General features: G+C 38.0%; 1 protein-coding gene across 1 annotated transcript in view; it reads right to left on the bottom strand.

The window, feature by feature from the left end:
• The window catches only part of COL9A1 (collagen type IX alpha 1 chain), an 87,260-nt gene that overhangs the window by 1,945 nt on the left and 59,562 nt on the right, over positions 1 to 25,753 (bottom strand). Inside the window, exons 29-37 of the mRNA XM_076002742.1 lie at positions 24,882 to 24,935; positions 24,217 to 24,288; positions 23,673 to 23,708; positions 22,945 to 22,989; positions 21,564 to 21,596; positions 17,943 to 18,089; positions 17,679 to 17,733; positions 15,186 to 15,374; positions 8,804 to 8,881 (exon numbers count right to left, since the gene is read on the bottom strand). Of these exons, the coding sequence (XP_075858857.1) occupies positions 8,804 to 8,881; positions 15,186 to 15,374; positions 17,679 to 17,733; positions 17,943 to 18,089; positions 21,564 to 21,596; positions 22,945 to 22,989; positions 23,673 to 23,708; positions 24,217 to 24,288; positions 24,882 to 24,935 (709 nt within the window). The remainder of the gene's footprint in view (positions 1 to 8,803; positions 8,882 to 15,185; positions 15,375 to 17,678; positions 17,734 to 17,942; positions 18,090 to 21,563; positions 21,597 to 22,944; positions 22,990 to 23,672; positions 23,709 to 24,216; positions 24,289 to 24,881; positions 24,936 to 25,753) is intronic.

The raw sequence follows: 25,753 nt of genomic DNA, 5'->3' as shown, positions 1-25,753 counted from the left end.
AATGCCTTCCTTATCATTAAATTCCATGACTGAAAGCACCTGATAAATAAGAGCTACTATAATTATTAGGATATTGATTAATGTGTTTTAGAAGACTGTGCCATGAGCCCCACAAAATTTCATGGTATTCTTCTCATCAGGGGCTCACCCCAACATGAACTTCACCGTAGCAAGCTCTTTGGGGGCATCTCTTGCATGGCTTCCTCTCCCCATGTTCAACAGTTGTATGTTTCCCCCAGTGAGCCCATTCTCTGAGGCATGGCACCCCATAACCATGAGGAATTTCTGCTGAATGTTTATCCCATCGTACCAGTGGCGCTTTCATACTATTAATATAAAGATGGCGATGAGAAATCAGTACAAAAGAAAGCGTATATGCCATGATGATATGATATTACAGAGATCCTCACTCCATCTCAGCCATCTTAACTTGGTCACTCAGCCAAAAAGCTGAAAGCCATACATCTTCATGTTCAATTACATACTTGTTTAGGCTTAGTTACTTTCCTTCTTTCTCCATGATTTTTACTTTTCTTTTTCTATTTTAGTGGTCTTATTGCATATGTCATTTTTGGTCTTATTATAGTGGTCTGGTCTTATTCAGTGGTCTCATACATATACAATACACATACTTTTAGAAGGAAGGTAGAGATCCTATTTTACATAACATCTCATTCTTCCTCTTGTGCTTACAATTAGATCCACAAAAAGCAATTTTATAGGGCAAAATATTAATAGGTTTTAAGGAAGAATAAAAAGCCATAGATAAGCAGAGATGTAATTTCCCCTAATTTATCCCATAAGCTTTCATTCAACTATGCTGAGTTGTGATGAAAACAGATGATATGTGTTTTCCTCTAACAGTGAGCCCCACCCCCCAGAAAGCTCCTCCTTAATCCACAGCATCTGTAGATAAGGCTGTACTACATAGAACTATGCCTTTAGCAGCCCCTATTCAGCTTCCCAGACACTGCGAGCAGTTAAAGGTTAAGTTGATTTTTTTCCTTAAGGTTTAAAAGGTGAGCCAGGTCTAAATGTATATAAAAGGTGATCCTCTCATACCTTCCCAGTATAAATGTCCCAAATGAGACTTACCAGGTCTCCCTTAACAAAATCTAATCAAGATTAGAAGGAGAAAATGCCCAAAGGAGAGGTAGAAAAATCAAATGACCACAGGGGCTGGGCAGGTAATGTAGATCAAGGGTGGGCAACCTTCAGCCCATGAGCCAAATCCTGTTTCTGTGAATAGTTTTATTAGAACACAGCCAAGGTCATCTGTTGACATACCGTCTGCGGTTGCTTTTGCGCCACAAGCCCAGAGTTGAGTAGCGGCAACAGAGACCACGTGGCACTTACAGCCAAAGAATCTGGCCCTTTACAGAAAAAAAGTTTATGGATTCCTAATATAAAAACATGGGCCTGGATTAAGAAACGGACCACTGTCTTTACTAAAAGAAAACTTACAGTGCAATTGTAATGAAAATTGGCCACTGGTATTCCGCATCAGTGCCGTGGGGGTAAGAGGAAGGAATTAGGCCCGTGGAGATCTGGAAAGCGGAGGCTGGCAAGGCCCTGCTCCAGCTGCCAGCTGCTCATGGGGGAGACAGGCCAGTGTTGCCAGAATTGCCAATCATGTTCAAGAGAAGCCAGGAAGCTGAGTCTTTAGATAAATCTCTCAATTTTTTAAATGTTAGCAAGTAATACGTTTTTTTCCCCAACATTTGTAAGGCCAGCCCCCTGCCTAAAACCTTAAGTCTAAGGGAATTTATTCTCTAACTCACAATATTAAAAAGCAGAAGGAAAGCTTTTTAGATTTTCATGTTTACTTCTCGTTTCAACACATTTCAGAAGTTGTTTTCAGCTTGCTGAGTTTATTCCAAATTTCTGCTCACCCTTTGAGAAAAGATTTGATGAAGCCATCCTGTCTACACCTTTGATTTATTTTATGAAAAGCATATCTAAGTCCAATTCTGCCTTTGGCGAATGGAGTAATTTGCCCTTTGGAGCTTTGGATGATGGCATCATCACCACCACCAACACTTAATAAAAATGCTTTTTCCCTTTGCCATGGTTTTACTAAATAAGGAGCCATACACTGTGCTCATGATTGAAGTCATTTTTCTCATGTGTAAACAGAGTTAGGAAGGTTATTAAATAACTGCCCATAGTAATATACCTAGAAAGTACTAGAGTTAGAAATAAGGACTTTTAACCACCACCCTAACCCAGTTGTATTTTTATACCTACTAATTTGCTAACAACTTTGCAGAAGGGTGTGTGTTTGGAGTGGGGGGGTGTTATTGTGGTGGTGGTGTTTGTTAAATTCACCGGGCCTGAGTTGACCAGGGAGTAGAAAGAGGCACAATAACTGAGAATACTATTGATTTTTCCAGAGCTTTATCATAAGAAACTAAGATATTTTTCTGAGGTTTTGCCCTATAAAAATGCCAGAGAAAAAAAGCCAGCCTTAACATAACAGATTGTCAGTTTCTGATCAGTCCTGACCCAGGGCATTTGCTCTCCAGGGTGCTCTAAACTCATGTGGGAGCCTCACTGGTGGGTGACCTTGACCTTCTGTCACCATCCAAGTCACTCAAGAAGTGAAGCTGATTCACTACACCTGCTTACAAAATAGGCATAAATGGTTAGCCAGCAGCTGCATTAATGAATATCCACAAACTATGCAAGAGACAGTACAGATATGAAGTTTCCTTATGCTGCTTTGCCTGGCTTGGGTGTGTTAGCTATACTAACTGCCTAATGATTACACAGTTTTCTGAAATTTCAAGAACCTATAAAAATGCTGAATGTTCGCAACACAAATAAACAATAAATGTTTGAGACGATGGATATGCTAATTACCCTGATCTGATCTCTATACATGTCTCAAAACATCACAATGTACACCATAAATATGTTAATAGAACTATTATAGGTTAAGAAAATAAAATTTTTTAACGTTATTGGCAAACGTTTCATGATTTTTTAAAAAATGAATGTTGATGTCATTCTCTGAGCAAACACTAGAGGGTAGGCATGTTACACTGTTGAAGCCCAGTCCTAGCTGGAACGTTCTGAAGGGGGCAGCCTCTTACCTAATACATGCTATAGAATGAAAGGGACCATGTATGTGGACAAAACAAAAACTACAAAAAATTCTCAGCATTAAATAGAGTATTTGATGATTAATCTATCTGTTATGTTAATTTTTTGCATGTGTCAGGGATTTTCTTACATTTCTTATACTGAGCTTACTTTTGTGGTATTCGACAAAGCAGTATATGTTTAAGAAATCGGTGTAAATTGGTTTATGTAAGACCCTACAACCCAATAGCTGCAGCAATGGAAATGGGATAATTGGCTACTATAAAACAGGTGGAAACTGGGTGCTTTTTTTTTTCATTGTTTTTAAGTAAATCTATCTGCAAACTTTGCACAAGACAACTGAATATCCTTGTAGCCTAGTGTGCATGGTCCAGCACAAAGCCAGCTCTAACCTTCACATCCAGGAAGGGAAAAGCATCTCAGCTCACAAGTCACATTCCTGGTGTTGTTCACATACATATGATTCTTAATTTATTACTTTCCCTAGGGAGTTCAAATCTACAAAAAGGAAGTCAGGATCCATTTTTCCTTAAAATTCTCAGTGTGCCAAGGAACTGATGCCAAATGGGCACGTTCAGTGGCAGCAAACAGAGACGGTTACTCTTAATGAGACAACCCAACAAGACAGTAACACTAGCTGACCTGTAAAGTCTCAGGGATCATGAATGTGATCCACATGGTAGGGTGGTTATGGGACCTACCCAAGTCACATGGCAAGGGTGGCAAAAACAAAGCAGGCATAGTTTGGGACAGCCAGCTCATCATTTTGTCCACTGTGTGAACTTAGACTCAGGAAGCATGAATATCTGCCTCATTATAACCTGAGAGGCCTTTTGACCAGAGAGACCTTTGTCAGAACATGTGACTTTGGAGGTCTATATTTTCTCAAATGTAAAAAGAGGAGTAACAGTAACAGCTAAGTTTGCAGAGTGTTTACTGTGTGCCAGGCACTATCCCAAGCACTTTAGATGTATGAACATGCACATATGTCCTCCTAAATAACTCTACAAGGTGGATGTGGTTATTCCCATTTTCAGAGGAAGAAACTGAAGCACTAAGAGATAAAGAATAGTGCATTAGCCCTGGCAGCCTGGCTTCAGGGGCCAGACTTCTTAAATATTTGCCCTGCCTACTTCTGGCTGTGAGAAACAAACTAGATAATATATACACCCTTTTTAAACAAAGCACTATGGCCAAAATGATAGCCCATTTAATGGTTATAATAAAAATCTATGGCCCACAGTAAGCAATGTAGCATCACAACGCGAAAGGGCAGGTAATACTTAACACCAAACAAACATAGAATTATAGCATTGTAGTCAGAGAGCTAAAACTGACCAGAAATAAAGGAATTCTAATAACTGATAGATAATGAAGATATTGGTTACATTTTTTAAAAAAAATATATTAGATATGTTAGCACAAAGAAGAATGATCAAACAATCTTTTTTTCCATTCAGGAGGGTTTGAGACCCAAATCTACCGAAAAGGATAAGAAAGCAAGCTGCAGGGCCAGGCGCGGTGGCTCATGCCTGTAATCCTAGCACTCTGGGAGGCTGAGGTGGGCAGATTGCTTGAGCTCAGGAGTTCGAAACCAGCCTGAGCAAGAGCGAGACCCCGTCTCTACTATAAATAGAAAGAAATTAATTGGCTAACTAATATACATAGAAAAAATTAGCCGGGCATGGTGGCGCATGCCTGTAGTCCCAGCTACTTGGGAGGCTGAGGCAGAAGGATCGCTCGAGCCCAGGAGTTTGAGGTTGCTGTGAGCTAGGCTGACACCACAGCACTCACTCTAGCCTGGGCAACAAAGCGAGACTCTGTCAGAAAAAGAAAGGAAAGAAAGAGGGAAAGAGGGGGAGGAGAGAGGGGGAGGAGAGAGGGGGAGGAGAGAGGGGGAGGAGAGAGGGGGAGGAGAGAGGGGGAGGAGAGAGGGGGAGGAGAGAGGGGGAGGAGAGAGGGGGAGGAGAGAGGGGGAGGAGAGAGGGGGAGGAGAGAGGGGGAGGAGAGAGGGGGAGGAGAGAGGGGGAGGAGAGAGGGGGAGGAGAGAGGGGGAGGAGAGAGGGGGAGGAGAGAGGGGGAGGAGAGAGGGGGAGGAGAGAGGGGGAGGAGAGAGGGGGAGGAGAGAGGGGGAGGAGAGAGGGGGAGGAGAGAGGGGGAGGAGAGAGGGGGAGGAGAGAGGGGGAGGGAAAGAGGGGAGGGAAAGAGGGGAGGGAAAGAGGGGAGGGAAAGAGGGGAGGGAAAGAGGGGAGGGAAAGAGGGGAGGGAAAGAGGGGAGGGAAAGAGGGGAGGGAAAGAGGGGAGGGAAAGAGGGGAAAGAGGGGAAAGAGGGGAAAGAGGGGAAAGAGGGGAAAGAGGGGAAAGAGGGGAAAGAGGGGAAAGAAAGAAAGAAAGAAAGAAAGAAAGAAAGAAAGAAAGAAAGAAAGAAAGAAAGAAAGAAAGAAAGAAAGCTGCAGAATATGTTCTTCTGCAGGCTTGTTCTTTTAGGTAAGATGTGTATTTATCTAGAAGATTCCAGACAAGCTCCTGCAGAGAGTCTAACTGAAGCCCTCCAGACCTTAAAGTCCTATTACTATTACGTTTGTAAGAGACCAGAAATAATATTCCTAATCACATTCCAAATCCTACAGGAAATAAAAAAATTGTCCAGCCTCTCAGTGGACAATTAACCAGTGATATGATGCACTGCTAACTGGTACTTTTGTGATTCTGACTTAGAGATGAAGTATATTTTGAAGGAGGCACAGTCTGGGGGTTAAGAGTCGTGCTGATTGAGAGATGAGTAACCTATTATTGCTTATCCAAAGCAGGAAGAAAAGAAGCTGTAAGGGCTTATTAAACTAGGGTCCAGCTTTGCCCGCAGCTCTCCTTCATCCACCTCAAAAAGCAAAAAGTAGATTTGATATGTTAATGATAATAATAACAACCAACATTTCTTGAATGCCTGCTACAGCCAGGAATTGTCCTAAGAACTTTTTGCATGGCTTGAATTTCTTTCATTCTCAGAATTACACCATCAGAGAGATGACATTGTTATTGTTTTATAAATGGGAAAACTGAGGTGCATAGAAATTAGGTGACTTGCCCTATGGCATATAGACAGTAAGTGTCAGACGAAATTTGAACCCAGGATATCTGAATCACAGAGGCCATGCTCCAAACAGCCCATTTTCAGAGTACTAGCATTAGGGACAGAATGACCCAAAAAGCTCTTGTCAGAAACTTGACTGACTTGAGAAATTGTTAGCTAAGCATATTCACAGTGTAGACAGGAGAATGTGAGCTGACCTAAAAACCAAAGCCCCCAGCGGAATGAGTATGCTAAATATGGGGCCCCCATGCCCGAGTGCCAAAGCATGGACCCAGTAGCAGACTCCCCTGTCCAGCACCTGCGTGCTTTTGAAAGTTAGCTTATATTCTTGAAAAATAATCTAGAACTCAGATGTTTCAAGAAATAATGTCAGATGTCCTCTCCATGGAAAGGTAAGAAAAGTCTAAAATAAGAAAGACTACAGAAGGTTGGGACATAGTTACTAGAAGGAGGAATGCAAGAAAAGGGAGCTTCGCTGTGAGAACAGTGGAAGGAAATGAGAGCTCATCAATGCGATAGAAGTGAGAGGTGGACAGAAACCAAAGGAGGGCGATGATTTTGGAGGTGGGCCCAGGAAGAAAGGGGCAAGGACTAGCCAGAGAAAGAAAGGAAAAGAAAAAGAGAAAGGGCAGATCTTAGGAGTCCTGAAAAAAGATTCCTAAAATGTTTTAACAATGTTTAACAAAATGTTTTAACGAATCAGATTTATTAATAAGATTAAATTCCGAGGCCAGCTACACAACAAACTTGATTTTTTTTTCATAAGGGAGCCTAGAGAGAGCTGCAATTGATGAGATTGTTCTGCCCTACCATCTTGCCTACACCCGGGTGGTCTGATATACTAAATAGCAAACCAGCAAAGCCCCTTCCTGACTGAGCAATGGCTGAAAAGCATTCCCCTTACCCTGCCATCTGTCAATCAGCTCCCTGGAGTGGGTATTGCAGTTGGGAAATAATGTGATTCCTTGTGGCAGTCTGGGACTGTGCATGTCCAGAACTCATCTTCCTCAATTTTCCCATTTTTAAACTTAAAATGTGGGTTTACCAATAGGTTTTTTTTTAAAGTAAGAATCACTAGAAGCCACAATACATTTTCAATAAAGGAAAATGTTGCCAATTGTACAAGTTGTTGGTTCAAGAACTGTTAAGTAATTTGTCAAATGAGAGAAGGAGAGCTATCTTATAAACAGATAATGAAGTAAACTGTGAGGATGATATTTTATCAACTTTAAAACCTATTAGTAATACTGGTAAAGGAGAAAAGCACTCTTAGTATTCTTATTTCCTTTCTCTCTTCCAAACATCCATCAACAAATCCAGACTTTATTGTACACTAAAATCTTCTCTTGATTCCAGTTTGTTCCAAACAGATTTTTCTTTCTTTCCCCAATCATAAATTTTCCATTTCCAATCACAAAAATGTATTAATTTGTGAAAATATCTTGACAGGCCCATGAATCAGTTTTAGAAAGGAAATATTTGTTTGAGCTATCTCCAGACATATCATTCATATTTAAAAAAAAAAAAAAAAAAAAAGTTTAATGAGAAAGCAATCCCCAGAAGCAATGAAACGGATAATTAGAAAGCAATGATGTTTCGGGCTATAATTATAGCCAGGATTAAATATGTAACCCTCTGTCAGAATTAGAAAATAGTAATTTCTTTTCCCTAAATTTCCCTAAACCAAGTTTTCCAAATCCTCCATTGTGGAAGTAAGTACCACCTCACTTTTTTTTTTTTTTTTTTTGTTAATGTGCAACCCCTTTCACCTCAGCTCCCCTCAGCAACAGACACTAGGGCTTTGGGAGCTTTCCTAAGCCATTGCCTCAGCCACTGTAAGAGAGAATTTGCTGGAAAGGTGCACATCATTTACGCTCTTAAACTGAACTGGCTTTCGGCCCTGCTATGCTGCTTCTACAGTTGGGCTTGTAAGCCACTTCCCAATGTATGAGTATGTTCCAACATGGACTCCAGTGACAGAGTAGCCAGTGTATAAAGAGAACAGAACACCCAGTGAGAGAATCTGCGCTCTTCACACAGGGGCTATTCTATCGCCTCCGTTGACGCAGCTGTGATACGTGGCTGTGTGTGGCTCTTTGTGGCCATGAGAAGGAATGTTCAGGTTTGTATTTTTTTTTGGATCTGAGCTTTTAGAGGGTCTGGATGTTTGAATGGAGAGCTTATAAAATAGAATTTCATTTACTCCCTGTGCAACATGAATAGCTGAAACACAGGTTAATTTTCCTACTGCTCTGGCATTTTGGATTAAAAAATATATACTAGAAACTGTCACTTGGGCTAGAAATGGATAGGACTCCATTCATTTAAAATTTCATAACAAGTGCATTGTGCCTGGCCCTTGACACTATTTTTCTTATAGCATCTATTTAAGAAATTAATATTTCAAGTCCTGACAGCAATTTTCTCACAGAGACTACGGATATAATTTACAGATCATTTAACTCTTCCTTACAGGTGGTCTTTAAAAATTTATGCCAGCCTTTATGATCAACTGATATGATTAAGTGATCAAATAGCAATTCTTTTAAAATGTTATACTACTTGCTACCAATTTCTCCACCTCATCCTGCCATACAACACACTTACCTGGAAGACCTGTAGCTCCAGGCAAACCTTTAGGACCTCTTCCTGGAGGGCCACGCTCCCCCTTTTCTCCCAAGTCACCTGCATTTTATTAAAGAAATGTTAATTTTCTACACATCTATAAAAATAAACTTAAATATTTTTAAACTTTAAGCAACCCAAAATTTAGAAATCTAAAGCTCATAAAGTTGTCATAAACTTGACTGTAGAAAGTATGCAGCAAGACAAAAATCAAGTTCATCATATTCATAAATCTAAGGGTAAAAACATCAAATTGTCATATCCATCTACCTGTGAGCTTTTGTGTAAAAGAATTATACCCATAGATACCAAAATGACATTTGACAAAATTGAATATGCATTCTTGATAATATAGTCATTAAAATAAGAATCAATGGCTACTTCCTTAACATGATAAAATGTATCTATTTCAACCCAAAACTAGCACAATGCTTAATGGAAAACACAAGAAGCAATTCTATAATCAGAACAATGTAAAGATGCCTATTTTATCATTATTATATATCATTTGGTTTAAGGAGTTAAAACCCTCTCTATTTTCAGTTGATATAAGGATATGTCTTAGAACTCTAGAAAATCAACTCAAAAACTACAAACAATAAGAGAATTCATTGAACTAGCAGGGTACAGAATTAACATATGGAAATCAATAATTTTCATATATACAAACAACCAGTAATAAGATTTAATTTTAAAAGATACCATTTATAATAGCAATTAAAATATTAAGTAGGAATAAGCTTGATCAGAAATACTTAAATCCAATATGAAAAAAAATTTAGCATTTCTGAAGGACACAAGACTTGAAAAACATTCTTAAATGGAATGCCATCATCATAAAAAGTTGTCAATTCGAAGCTGAAATTTCATCATGCTCCCAATAAAAATAAAAACATATTTTTTAACCAAAGGTAATTCTAAAGTTTGTATAGAAAAACATATTAGCCAGAAAATCCACAAAAGCTCAAAAAAAGAAGTGCAACACAATGGGAATTAATGAGATATAAACCAATTAAAACAGTGAGGTGCTGATCCCTGAATACGTAAACCAGTGAAACAGAATAGAAATTTCAAAAGCAGACCCAAATACATACAGGAATTTGATTTATATAATAAAAGCAGCATCTTAAAGTAGGAAAAAGTGGAATAATTCAATAAATGGTGTTAGAAAAAGTGAGTAGTCAACTGGGGAAAAAAAAAAGGTAGATGTATATCTCATGCCATATTCCAGGATAAATTACAAATGGATCAAATATTTAAGTATAATTTAAGAATAAGAAAACAAGGGAACATTATCTTATAACCTCAGATTGGCCTTTCTAATATGATTCAAAATATGAACACTTCTAAAAATCAATTTTAAAAGGTAAAATAAACAATGAGCAAAATACATGAGCAGGCAGATCACTAAAAGGAGACAAAAATGGCTCTTAAATATATGAAAAAATTCCCTGACTTCACTCTCACAACAAAATAAATGCAGATTATTTTTTAAAAGGATGCTTTTTTCACCTATAAGATAGGCAAAAATTTCAAAATTTAATTAAACATGTGCTAGCAAGTCTGTAAAAAAACCATAGGGTAATTTGACAATAGCTATCAAAATTTCAAATGGAAGTAGAATGTTACCCATCAATTCCACTTCTAGGAATTTATCCCAAAGAAAGAGACAGAGATAGAATATATGTTGATATCTTACACAAAAATGAAATATGTACAGTATTGTTCATTGCAGCAGCCTTGCTGTAATAGAAGATTGGAACTAATCTAAATGCCATTAGAATGTTAAACACATTATGGTATTTATACAGAATGGAATACTATGCAGCTGTGAAGAGGAGCCAGGAAGCTCTTTGGAATGATCTCCAGAACATACTGTTAAGTGAAAAGGCAAAGTCCAGATCACTTGCTAAAGGATAATATGATTTATTGTTAAAAGGACATAGGGAAAATACATATTCACATATCCTGATACAGCATTGCTTGTAAGGATATATAAGAAACTAATAATAGTGAATATCTAGTGGGAAGGATAAAGGAAACTAAACAGATGGGAGACAAGGGTTGGGAGAGAAAGAGAAACCCTTCACTAAATTTTGCACATTTTAAAATTTTTGAACAATGTAAATTTAGTATCACCAAAAATAAATTAATGAATTTTAAAAATTTAAACTGTGCTGTCTAAAGTGTCTACATTTCACTACTGACTCATCACTTATAGGGAACATACTCTGGATTGCAACCAACTTGTGTATTTACAAGACAGTTGACTGAAATTGGGGATTTAGCAGCCACAGAACAAAGTTGCAGTAATTATCCCAACCCCTGTAGAGATCAAACCCAGCAACTTGGCCTCATTAACAAAATGTCTTAATGCCTTAGTTAACTGGTCCTAAATGACTTCTACTGCTCCTTGCATAAGGTATTCTACCATAAGAGTAGTATATTATTATTCTACTACACTATTAGAAGATGTAATGGCATTTCATAACAAATTCTATACATAATCATTTTTTCCCAAATATCTGTATCAGCCCAGTCTCATTCAATATTGAGTCAAATTTATTATAATTTTAAAAAACAAAGTCATGTACACAACAAAAATAGAATGTCTGTATAACCATCTGTCCTTAGTCAAATAGTCAAAAATCTCTAATTTGGAAGTGAATGTTTAGACACAATACTTTGATTTTAGCTATGAATGTCCTTATGTGAATGTTTTTATGATGAATCAACTACATTTTCAAAACAATTTAAATTTATATAAATACCACGTAAAAATTGAACTTAAGTTGAACTCATTTACATAAGCTTGGTTTGTTGGGTGTTTTTTGGGGGAGTTACACATCATCAATATGGCCTTACTATATTAGGAAGATATGACAATTAGTGTTTTAAAAGCTAACAGCTCAAGCATTCTTGTTAACTTAGCAATTTAAATGTCATCACAGCAATTCTTGCAATGACAAGAGAATCTCTAAATGTGCTACATTATCTGAAGATATGAGATAAAGATTATAAATTAAAATGTAGCTTTCACACTGAAAGTAAAAGTTAAACTTATTTACACATTCTAGCATGAAGCCATACCAACTTTAAACGTTGCTTGCAAGGAGTAAGGCTGCTGTGTTAGCTGCAATGCTGTTTTTTGGTTACCAGTCACAGAAAAGCAAATTTAAGATGAGCTCCAAGACAGTATACTGTGCAAATTGCTGCTCCACAGCAAACTGTGAATGTTGCAGGGTTAATCTACTTCTTCAAACCCTGGTCATATCTTCTTTCAAGATGCACAAAAACCAGCCCAGGGAACTAAAGGTCAAGCTTTGTTAGCCTACACAGTCAAAAAATACACATAAAAGAGCTTGTAAAATAAGCTTTAGATAAGGTAGGAAGGAAAATATGCAGTTTGAGCAGAAAAACAGCTCCTTACGAACAGAATGGAAATCCTCATTAATCTATAGTTGCTATTTATTTCATTTATTCACAAGCTATAACTGATGCTTTATCCTCATGTCAGTAGATTAAACACTGGAAAAGGTGTTAAACACAATTGTGACATATATATCTCAAACGTTCATTTACATAGTGCCATGTCTGTTTGATTCACACTAACATATATACAGCCTTACTCAAAGGGACTTAAAATTAATCCCTACTATGAACACTTAAAAATAATATTTATGAAACAAAAGACTAATGTAATACTAAGCAAAGTGAATACAAGGGCTGCTAGCATGTTTCTGATTGAGTGTACACATAAAATGTACATGCCATGGCCCTAACATGTTTGTGTAATATTTTATAAGACATGTCAGTAAAAAACAAAGAAAAACTACAGATATAGCCTAGGTTTAATTTTAGGCATAGTTCTACCATAAACTCCTAATGAAAATGTTGTAATGTGTTCTTCAGAGTTCTTTTTAGACAAAAATAAAAATTGATTAAGATATAGTCTGAACTATTACAAGCATTAATAATAAAACTTATAGTTATTTATGTAGCAGTTTCTCTAGAAAAAAACTCTCAAAGTGACTGAATAGAAGAGCAGGATTCCTACCATCCCTTCTTTACTAGGCATGGGAGGGAAAGGCAACACGCAAGACTGAAATACATCTCTAATTGGCTGAAATGTGAAGTTTCAAAATGGCGGAGTGTTTATTCTCAGGGAAAATATGACCTATAAACATTTGGAGAGTAGACAACTATATGTTTCCTATTAAATACTACTGTTCATGAATGTAGTAGAACAAGAAAAATCAAGTCTAGTCACTTAGAATCGTGTATTTCCGAATGTATGACAGCATTAACCAAGCTATGCTTGATGAATGAACATCATGCTTAGTACATTTTCCAAGTTCCAAATATAGAAATATATTTTTCTTCCTTTCAAAATGAGGTTTGTCTGCTAGAGCCAGTCCAGCCCAACCTAGCCACAATTCAGTGCTGCTGAAGCTTCCCAAAAAATTCACATTTACAGTGGTTGTCAGTCCTGGCTGCACATTAATCCCAATACCAGACCAATTAAATCAGAATTTCTGGGGATGGGACCCAGACATCGGTAGTTTTTAAGGCTCCTCAGGTGACTCCCAAAATGCAGGCTGGGCTGACACAGGCAGCTTTAGACAGATTCTCGAGCTTAGTGCATGACGTAGCCATTTTTTACTTTTTAAAGGAGAGTTCTGTTCCTAGCTCAAAGTTAAGCTCTGCCCCAAATACAGAGACTTCCTGTTAGGCAAAGAAAATAGGGCTGTGATGTCTGTAGCCCCTACAAGGTGTTCCCTTTCAGTAGAAAAATGGACGATTATTTCCCACTTGTGCCTTTCAGAATCACCTGGAGGGCTTGTTAAACCAGATTGCTGGGCTCTGCCCCTAGAGTTTCTGATTCAGTGGCTTTGGGGCGGGCCAGAGAAATCAGCACTCCTAACTAGGTCCCTGCTATGCTGATGTTCCAGAGGCCACTGTTCCACACCGCTGCTCTAGAATAAACTCAGGAAAGGTGAGGGAGGCATCATCATCCATGCGCTCTGGCACAACAGAGCCAAATAAGCCAACATTCCACCCACGCAGTAGAGTTTCTTAGAAATGAATGGTTTTACAGTGTGAACTGGGACTAACCATAGAGAGAGCACCTAAGGCATGAGTCCCCAAACTAGTAGCTAAAAGCAGGATGAAAACGAATAGGTATGTGACTCTTTTGGAGAAAATGCTCAGTTCTCTTTAAGAGGAATTCTCCTCTGCTTGCTCTCTATCTGATAGTGTCCACTCTGAAAGCTTTGAAATTGTGCCAGCCTTACAAGAGGCCCCAATTAGAGCTCATTTTTGAACATGCAGCCTACACATGCCAAAAAAAAAATGTAATTAAATAAATTATTCCAGCTGAGGATGTAGTGAGCCAACTGCATCAGTAATTCATTTACAGATCCAAAAAGACAGCTTGCTTGCCTTCTGACCATTCATACCATAATATTTATCCCTGATTGGAGCACATTATTTAAAAAAAATAAGTCCCTCTCTTGTGTTTTATGTCGTGACTTTCTGAAGTTCCTCAAACAGCTGTCAGTCAGTCATCATGATACTAAAACTCCTCACTTTCTGTAGTCCTCTCTGTAAATTATCCAGGGCACACACACTCCAAGGTGATAAACTTACTCCCCTCAGCTGGCAAACCCCACCTGGGGCAACCAGCCCTTGCATCACTGCTGCTGATACCTGACACCCGCCCAACTCTGTTTCTCTGCAAAATACAGGACACGAGCACTTAACTTTCTTTAAATAAAAATGAGAGAAACAAACTGTCACATATGAAAGAAGGAATAAAATCAGATTGTACTTCAGAGCTGAAAAAAATCAAAATTTAATATACAATGTTACTTTTTAAAAGAAGGAGGAGGCAGCTTCAATTCACGATGTCATTTTTCTTATGTTCTGCTAAAAAATATTGTCAGTTTAAATAACAAATACAAACACTCTAAGGATGGTTACTAACTTAGAAGAGCTCTACAATGACTTTAGGGTCTCAAAAAAAGAAAGAAAAAAAGTCTGAATGATCCTTTACCAGAGCCTGTAAAGTTTATTTTGAACCCTGACTGAGGCAGGGTATAATTGAGAAAGATCAGCAGTGAAAGTCAGGGGATCTTACTTCTAGTATTTGGCTACTGTTGTGGTACAGCAGAGTGGAGAGAACATCATACAACAGTTTTCAAATCCTTACCATCACTATTGTAAAAGACAGTAATACATCTTCTCATCTTATTGGATAGTCAGGCATTGGTAAGATATGAATTCCTTGAACTTAGATATAGATTATATACCTGAAGAAGGGCAGTGTGTGTTTTTTGGGTCTACCCGGGCAACATGGCCTTACCTTTTGGTCCTCTCAAACCAAGAGCTCCAGGGGGACCTTTCATGCCTGGAAGCCCACGAATTCCCATCTGACCTGGGAAGCCATTCTCTCCAGGGGGGCCGGGGGGCCCAGGGGGACCGGGCCGCCCAGGGAGGCCAGAGACACCAGAGTCAGGACGCTTGAGACTAGCAGCCATCTCAGCAAAATGCTCTAAAAGATAACAAACAAAATCCAGAAAAGTCAGAAACATGAAAGTGATTCAAATGAAAAGAGAGGTATTCCAAATGCCTTTTTTCTAAATGTGTCACCAGAGCTTCAAAAGTGATGGTAAGAAATGAATAAAGTTAGATAATTTTTCCCTGGGCTTTCTGCCAGGAAGCTTTACTAGTGCTTTTTTATTCAGCTCTCCCTGGTTATATTTGGTCCTGCTGTTTTAAGACAAAGAATAGAAGATTAAAAAAAAAAAAAATTAAACTGCAGCCTTTGGGGTGGGAGACATTCTGGAAGGATGATGTTCGGGATTCTCCTAAATCCTGGCTGGGTAACTGAAAACCCAGGATGGGAAGAAAAATGAGTGTCCTAACATAGGTGCACATGGATTTCCAAAAGCTTTTTAAAAGCCAAGGACATTATCCAAAATCAGTATTCAGACACCACTTGAGACCTAGCCTCACTTTTAGCTTGAAGATATTATATAACCTGAAATATCCTTAGTATTCACGGCTTTTTATAAACCCTCGCTCTCAGAAGTTTTTTTCATGCTTAGAATAGACAACATTAAAAATAACCTGTTTCTTGGGAATGGTCACAGTCAGTCTTAAAAATTAATAACTATGTGGGCTTTTTTAGGAACCATTAGATTCAGAATCATCCACGAACGATGTGGAGTAAAAGAAAATACTCTAAGGAAAAGAGACTAGGGTAATATTTTTTAAAATTTAGAGTATAGAGGAGAATATGAATTGGAAAAAATTTCTAACCAACATTTTTAAATTGGTTATATGTGAGTCTTCTAAATTTGCCTTAAGTGTTAGCATAAAATCATAATTTCCTAGATATGTAATGTTTAAAGCTGAAATAGACTTCCAAGATAAAGTATATATAATGAAGAGACTTCTATTTCAAATATAAATGATAATTTCATTCCCATTTGGTTCTGGAAAACCAAACTTCTGGACTTCTCCACAAGTCTACTAAACAAAATAGACTGTCTAGAGCTTGGTTCCTCCACACACACCCCGCCCCACCCTCACAACCCCTACAGTCCATGGCCTGTTAGGAACAGGCTACACAGCAGAAGGTGAGCAGCCAGCAAAGCCTCATCTCTATTTGCAGCCACTCCCCATCCTTCACATCACCGCATAAGTTCCACCTCCTGTCAGATCAGTGGAGGCATTGGGTTCTCATAGGAGCACAAACCCTACTGTACACTGCGCATGCGAGGGATCTGGGTTGCAGTGCTCCTCATAGGGATCTAATGCCTGATGATCCATAGTGGAGCTGAGGCGGTGATGCTAGTGCTGGGGAGCAGATGCAAATACAGATCATCATTAGCAGAGAGGTTTGACTGCACAATAAAGCTAGTGCGCTTGAATCATCCAAATCCCCCCCAATACCCCGCTGGCCTGTGGAAAAATTGTCTTCCATGAAACAGGTTCCCGGTGCCAAAAAGGTTGGAGACTGCTGGTCTAGAGAACATGAAAAAAGGAGAGTATCTCTTCATGACAGAGTTGGTTACCCAGAATAATATAATTATTAATATCTGTTAGAAGGCTCCAAGGAATAGCGTATCTTCAGTTTCAGGATATTTTTGGACATCTTCATTTTCTGTGTGGTTTTATCACTAGACCAATTCTGAAACAGCTAACGTAACCAGGTCAGTCCCCAAAACAAATAATTGCTATAGCTACAGATGAATTTAAATAAAGGTTAATAAATGTGAAAGTATATCATCAATTTGGTAAAATGCTAGTTATTGACTTTCTAAATATGTGGTACATGAATGGAAATGATGTCCTTATGTTTCTCATGGTCATGAAATTTGTCATTTGCTTCTCACAGCTCTAGAGAGAGCCTGGAACAGTGCAAGGTACACACTAAGAGGTAAGATCTTAAGGAGAATATGTAACCTTAACACTTGTACCCGCATAATATGCTAAAATGCAAAAAAAAAAAAAAAAAAAAAAGATCTTGAGGAGAGGAGAGACACCTAAGATTTTGTGTTCCAAAGGAAAAGAAAAGTGTGTGTGTGTGTGTGTGTATAATTTCTTGTAAATTAGCCCCCTGGCACAAAAAAAGAAAGAAGGCGGCTAATGCATAAAAATTATATTTTACTTCGAGGCTACAAGCTATTATGGAGGGCAACACCTGAATTAAACAGAATTGGCATTAAAATCTCCCATCTTTACAGCATACCAAAAGTCACTATCAGTGAGCCTTACATACCTACAAGAATAAAATCTTAAGAAGCAAGAGCTTATGGCGGAAAAAGTCAAACCATTGTGATTTATTTACCTTGCATGACTCTTATGCAAACCTGCTTAATGTGCTGATCTGTTGGTGCTCTACCCTGGGAGAGAAAAGAAAAAAGGCAGTTTATGCGTGGAACCATAAAGAGAACATTGTTAAGCTGTAAACTGAGGGACCTGGCAAGAAGTCTTGCAGGTGGCTGGATTTACAACAAAAGAACCTGTGGCTGAGGAGCTGATGCCATAGTGTGGCCCCGCTGCTGGGGGATGGAGTCTCCAGACAGAAACCTCGGGGACTGCCCCCACTCACCGGAGGGCCCTCGACACCAGGCAGGCCGGTGGCACCTTGTTCTCCCTGCACTCCTCGGGGTCCAGGCGGTCCTCTTGGTCCTTCCACTCCAGGAAGCCCCCGAATTCCTTCAGGTCCTCTCAAGCCAGGTTCCCCAGGATTACCCACCTGGAACAAAATAGCACACTATAAAACCAGAGCTGAGCATGAATAATGTACCTGCTTCATATCAATACAAATATGCGAAATTTTGGGTTGCCTACATTCTATCTATGTCCTAACATGTGTTCCTTCAGAGGCCACAAATCCTTTACCTTCACCACAAGGCGAAGACACATAATGCCACAGAACAACTCGCCAGTCTCTTAGAATTCTAGTTCAAGTAAACTTAAAAAAAAAAAAATGTTTCTTTCTGGTACTGTTGTTATTGCAAAATATTCACTGGGATAAAACATTTTTTAAAACCACATTCTTCATAATGTAATCTACTTCCTTAAGAGCAAGTTAGCTTTTGACAGGTCTTGTTAACATTTTCTGGTCACACAAAGGCCACTCAGTTCCTATAAGATGTGTTACTTTGCACATCACCAATGCAGCAAGCATAAAATAAAGATATTTCCACGAAGATAAGTTATTTAGCCTTTATAACATTTTTTGGAAAATGTGAAGATACTCGTTGTACCCAGTAATTACAAAATAGTAACATAAAAAACATCAATGCATTTAAAATTCCACATTTTAATGCTGCATTTAAAATCTTTAGTTAGAAGAAGTTCACAATTTCTCTAAGTATTAAGTTAAAAATATAAATATTAAAGTTAAAAATAGGCCGGGCGCTGTGGCTCACGCCTGTAATCCTAGCTCTTGGGAGGCCGAGGCAGGCGGATTGCTCAAGGTCAGGAGTTCAAAACCAGCCTGAGCAAGAGCGAGACCCCGTCTCTACTATAAATAGAAAGAAATTAATTGGCCAACTGATATATATAAAAAAAAAAAAAAAATTAGCCGGGCATGGTGGCGCATGCCTGTAGTCCCAGCTACTCGGGAGGCTGAGGCAGGAGGATCGCTTGAGCCCAGGAGTTTGAGGTTGCTGTGAGCTAGGCTGACGCCACGGCACTCACTCTAGCCTGGACAACAAAGTGAGACTCTGTTTCAAAAAAAAAAAAAAAAAAAAAAGTTAAAAATAAACCACTTGCTTCCTTACTTAGCTCAAAAGCAAATAGAAATTAGACTTTTTTTTCCCTGAAAGCAGACCACTAAAAGCATTTAAAAGTCTTCATCTACAATAACTGCTTTTAAAAGAGACTAAATTAATTCACTTTTTGTTAAACTAAAAAAAAAATTGTTGAATTCCTCTGGTAGAATTTGTGGTAGAGTAACTCCAAGGTACTATTGTTCGGAATAAGAATGAGAAGATAAAAAGACAGGAGGCACCAATGGAATGCTAGTGTTCAAGATATGAATGTTTATAAAGCAATTTAATCCTGCTTTTTCATGTGCAACATTTATCTAGAAAAGCTAACTCTTTCAAACATTCAAATGCTTTAAACAGAAGGTGATAAAGCAATACTTTCACTAGACACATTCAAATAAAGCTCAGCAAATATGCTTTTTCCAATCTCTCTTTATGCAAAAAAAGTTGATATTCATCTAAGTCGACTTGCCAAAATTGCTTCTATGAAGAAATTATGGCTTAAAAGACATCCTGAAAGATGGTGTCAACAAGGAAAGTTAAAGATACAATGATGGGAGGCTGCAAAATTATCAGGTAACCTAGGGTGCAAAACTATAACAACTTCTAAAACAACGCAGAAGAAAAGGCAAAATGAATTCAGAAATGCACTAAAGAACTGGCAGAAAATAAAGGAGACCAAATCAGAAAGTACTATACTACTGGCAATGGCTGAAATATTGCTACAATAAGGAACAAGAACTTCTTGATGAAGAGATTAAGAGACAATATGGCCAGAACATCACAAGGGGCCTTAGGTTTTAGGAAAGAATTCCTCAATTGAGGAGTGGTATATTGAAGTAGAAATCAGGTCACATACATCTACTACTCAAGTTGGTCTTGCTGAAATCAATGAGGAAAGTGAAAGTCTTTGTGTGAGTTACTATTGTCCCTGATTCTGAGACAGTGTACTTCAATTTCATCACTGTTACCTGGGCAATGTCAGGTAAGACATAGTAGGGAAGGAGGTGATGAATCAAAGCCTAATTCCTAATACTATATCCAAATTTGAATGAAATTAACTTATGCCAACCACTGCATGGTTCATTCACTTCTCTTGTTTTATAGCTTGAATTAAACTGAGTATTTCTAGATAGTGAAGTAGGATTTCTATTACTAAACTCTATCATGGTTTACTCTTTTTTTTTCACTCTTTTTTTTCCCTTCAATTCTAAATCATTTCTGGCAAAGATTCTCAGGCATAAAATGTTACTTGAGACATGATGTTTAGAGGCAGAGAAATTAATAAAACATATCAATATCCACCTTCTAGTATACAAAGAGCCCAAGGCTGGGCACTGAAACCAAGTCTGGCTGGCTCCTCCTAGAGAAAGTGGGCTGGGAATAGTTCTAAATGCTTAAGCAGGAGGTAGCTATTCCAAGGAAGGAGAAAGAGTATTCCAGGCTAGGCAAATGGAACAAGGTGTTCAATAGCATGGCATGTAAAAAGACATGCAGATGGATGAAGTTTCAGATATGTAGGTGATGAGGTTGGTGAACCAAAGGATACTTCATTGAAGGCTTTGAATACCTTCCTAAGAATCTGACTTTATTCTATAAAATCATATTCTTGAAGAGTTTTAAGCAGAGGAGGTATACACAGTGGATTTTATTTTTTAAATCTAGGTTACATTGGCTCCCATAAAAATATGTTGAACAGGGACAGAAAGGAGTAGGGGAGATTCCAGAAATAGAAAGGACTTGGAAATTAACTGGGAGCCGGTAGTAGTGGCAATTGAGATTGGGGTCTGAGTTTCATCTTTTCTCCTTACACTTCTTAAGTTTCTGATTTTGTTAGATGTGCATTCCTTTCAAATTAACAAGTCATCTCAGGTTTCCTACTTACTGGTTCTGTAATTCTGAATATATCTCATCTCCAAGAGCATCAGTTTAGCTTTAGTAAAATGACAAAAATTGAACAAGACTATTATTTTCTAGTTCTAATAATGCTGTTATATTTTCTTATGCATTATTACTCTATCTCACTATGCCAACTAGAACACACAGGAGATTAAGAAAATCACTGAAATATTTTGCAATGGTGTAACTGCCAACGAAATTCAATTATACTCTCATCACCACAAAGCACAAGTCACTTCTTTAAAAATGACCCATTTGGGGAGGAAATTAGAGTATTATTACCATGTAAGATTCATTGAGCCATTTATGATATGAAAAAACACTTCCGTTAGAGTGGTTGGTTCAAAAGGTAGATCCATTTAACACCATTGTAAGTTTTTTTTCTATTGAATTAATCTATTACCTAAAGAATAAATTTAGACATTTATTTCCGTGGCAGTAAGTCCTTTAAGAATTGAATTATATAGAATGATTTCATAAAGCAGGATACTACATTTTATACAGCTTTATTGGTATTTTTAATTTTTTATACTATTACTGTTCATTATACTTACAGATCCCTTTGGGCCAGGTAATCCTATATCTCCCTAAATCAATAAAACAAAATTATATTAGAATAACGTATTTACATCTGATAGTTTCCTAAAAACGTTAAAAAGTTATTGTGCTGCTAAAATATGAAAAGATGAACCCTGGCACTGCAGGACAATATTTGACTCAGAATGTGGATTCTAGTCCCAGCTCTGCTACTTAGCCCTGTGGCCCTCTGTAAGCTATGTAACCTCCCAGCCTTTGGCTAACTTATCTGTTAAATAACAGGGTTCAATCAGAGCTCTCCAAGGTTCCATCCAGATCTATGCTAAGCTTTGAGAATTAAAATGTATAAGTCAAAAGATATTAAAATAGTATTCTGTTATAAAACACAAAAGACATTTAAACCTGATGGGTTCATTTTTGTAACTTAAACAATATGTTAAATTTACCCCCAAAAGTCTATCAAGCCAAATATGCATGCTTTTATGCTTTAAAAAAAACCTTGAAAATCTCCCACCACTAATTCTAAATATAAATTCAGCACAAGCATTAGAACATCAAATAAACTCCACTACAAAACAGAATTATTAATATTTAAAACATCCTCTTAGCCCATAAAATGAGTAAGTTCAAAAGAAAAGAAAATAGAATAATCTTATGAAGTTACTTAATAGTTGGGAAGCTTTGGCCTAATTTAGATGTTAAATTTATATTAACTCTGAATCCTAAAAATCTGAATCAAACAACATTACTATAATTTTTTCCTGCACTAAATGTTCTCAAAAACTATTTTATGAGAAATCTATTACCTTGACCCCATAGGACCAAATCATAAGTTTCCACAATAGGTCATGTTAGTTTGTATCAAAACAATAATGGAGAGTCAGCAAACCAAGCAGTTCTAGCAGTAATGATAACCTTATTCTCATTTTTATTGATTTCCTGGAAATTTAGCAGTGGCATCTTATAGAGATGAAGGTCAATTCTTTGGAGGTTTGTAGACTGGAGAGAACATCATCAGATTGTTGAGCCACAGATTTCTAAGTTCAGTTTTGTTTTCATGATAGGTACTATTCATAGACTTCCTATCGTTTCTAAATATATAAAAATTATCTTAAGTGTCTAAATATAAAGCCACAAGAGGATTCACCATCCATGAGGGAACACTTTTGTTCTCCAAAAACTTAAAGGTAGGTCTGTTATTTTCAGGGTGTTTCCTCTCTGCTTTATTTGATCGTGGCTGCAATCTTAGAAGTTTTTTGTTAGTTTATAGAAGAAACAGCTCAGCCTTTAAAGAAGCCAGGGAAGATAACAGTGTCAGAAAAAAACAAAAATATGTGTTTCTAATACAGGTATAAAAACAGTACATCTCCATCATTAACCAGAAAAAAAAAATCTTACAAGTTCACCCCTTCTTCCTGCTTCACCTTCTTCACCAGAGGGTCCCTAAAAGTTCAAAATCAAAGGTCACATTTTCTTTTAATTCTTTGTCCCATGGTTCAATTTGAACCATTCAACCACTGCCCACAGTGTTCCCCAGGATCATGAAGAAATACAAAAATGCTCTCAGTGGCTTTCCGATCTAGCTGTCAGTGGCCAGTCCAAATCAGAAAATGGCCTAGAGAAAAGCCAGAAGGTGAGGTTGACTTTCAGCTGAAATGAAAGGATTAATGACATAACTGGCAAGTTTATAATGAGGTTACCATTGAAAGAGAGCTCTTACAGTAGAAAAAGGAACCCAGCAAAAGGACTGAGTCTAATTCACATGTACAGTTTATTTGCTGAGGTCTTGGTCAAGAAAAACTTAAAACATTGTGATGTGGGTTCCGAAGGCTCCATCAGACACGAGGCAACCAATTTGGTTAACCAGAGAGACAGGGCCACTTTCTTCAAAGGAAGGACAGCGTAGAGTCCTGGAAGCAGAGCTATCATTAGCTCCAGCTTATTAAAACAGTAGATAAGGCTACAGACCAATCTCAATTCTTGGTGTCACTCACCATGAAAAACACTGGGAAAAACTGCTGGGCTCCATGGTTTTAATGGCACCCATGAACGAGCCAGTCCCCCCTGCCTGTGAAGTGGTGCGTATCAAACACTGCATTTCGTACTAATCAAATAGCAGGACTTACCTGTTCACCCTTTGGACCAGGTTCACCAACTACACCCTGTAATGAATAAAGTATAACACTTTTTCAGTATTTTGAGCTGTTTGTATAATTTTAAATGCACCAAACTCCCCTTATTGGGCTGGTGGATAAGCACAAGTCTACATAATGAGATGGGAGAGAAATTCTCTCACTCCTCACCACCCAGCAACAATCAGAAAATGTGGAGAAACTGACAATTGTCCCAGAGTCTTTGGTAACTTGGGACATCTTTGATCACATACATGTAAAATTTGACTAGTAGGGATATAAATTTAGAACTAAACAGAAAACGTGATTACAACTGAAATTTTTACTTTTCAGGTTTTTTGCTTCTGATAAATTATTATATGAATAGATTTTTTGCTTCTTAGTCTCAACTCTCAGCAATTTAAAATACCTTTCTTGACAGCTATGAATGATACATTCTAGAAAAGTTCTCCATCGGGCCAAAAGCATACTCGGTTTCTCAACGTGGTTGAAATCACCCTTCCAAATAAGGAACTTTCCGGAGTGCTGGATGTCTTACCCTGTCACCTTTCATTCCTGGAAGTCCAGGGGGCCCAGGCAAGCCTGGGAGGCCAGGGCTCCCAACAGGACCCTGAAAAACAAAAACAAGGTCCCCGGAGTCACTGTCATTGCCACACTGAAAGCACAGTGACCAGACACAACCTGGGCTGTGTTGACTCATGTGTCTAAAATAAACGTGCTGTGTTTGGTTTAGCTCTGCTCCTCAAGTGGCGTCTCTCCCATATTCTCAGAGGAAGAGGGGCCGGCCCCCTCCTGGCCTCCACCCACCTCTGAGGCCCTCAATTCCGTTTGCTACTTTGCAACAGTGGGCTCTTTCAGCCAAGCCCCACAGTGGCCTGCTGTTTCTCGCTGTGTAAACAAGCACTGCAGAAGGCAGCATGCACTCTCAGTTCTCTGCAATTCCAAGAACAACCAGAGCCCAAATGTAGCACTTTGTGTCTCTCCTAGTTTTAGAATATATGCTACAAACCACACGGATTAAAATAGCCTCTGCGGGTATCCTAGACATAATTCGAAATTCCACATTTACAGTTTCACACATTCACATAACAAGTAGAAATCAACTACGGCTGATTAAACCGTAAATTGTTTTTCTCCTCTCGCTTATTTTTAAAAAAAACGTCTTGTGTTTTGTAGAAAGCAAATCAATGAAACATGACTTACCAGTTTACCTGGTAGGCCTGGGGCTCCTGCGGGTCCTATTTCTCCCCGATTGCCCTTGTAAAAACACAAACGTCATTGTCAACTGGATATGCTGCCAAAATTCAAATGCTTAATTACGATGTAAATAAAATAACATCCTACTAAGGTTTTTGTTTAAATCTAAAAGTCAAAGCATTCTCCCCATTCTGCAGCTGAAGGTACAGGCCACCATAGGCAGGGCCTACAGCATCCTGTATCCACCTCTCATTACATGCTCTAATGCTGTTTATTGTGATTACAGATCAGTAGAAATAATATCTGATACATGCATATCAAGTGACAATTAGTAATCTTTAGCATCTAAACCACATTCTAATTGTTATTATGGTTATTTTTGTACATGTCTTATCCCCTTCACTTAGACCTTGTGTTCTCGAGGTACAAGTATATATTAACTTGGAATTCTGCACAATCCCTTAAACACACAGTAAATTTTAGGGTCTACAGAACATTTTAAAGCAACATCTGGCAAATGATCTTAAACCTCAAAAAGAGTGAAAAAAGAAACACAGGATAGAGATGTTTGCCTTTAAATTACTATTGCAACTTCAAAAAGACACAGACAGTAGAAATTTATAAAGTTTCTGAAATAAAAAAAAAAATTTCTCTCTCATTCTTGTTCTAAACACATCTTAAAAGATTAAACAGACTTTTAAAAGTACAATTTATAATGAAGATACACTAAAAGCAACACTAATTTTATTGTGAGCCAATTTCCATTTTTTATTTGAAACTTTAAGCTTTTCAAAACTATTAAAGAAAGGAGACACATGAACTTTTCAACTTTTTCCACTGAGAACTTCATACAATTTTATGCAGTCTGATAAAAGCTC

Source organism: Microcebus murinus, chromosome 5 (assembly GCF_040939455.1).
Source record: "Microcebus murinus isolate Inina chromosome 5, M.murinus_Inina_mat1.0, whole genome shotgun sequence".
Lineage (NCBI taxonomy): Eukaryota > Metazoa > Chordata > Mammalia > Primates > Cheirogaleidae > Microcebus > Microcebus murinus.
The sequence above is the reverse complement of the archived record's forward strand: the minus strand, read 5'-3'. Positions and strand labels throughout refer to the sequence as shown.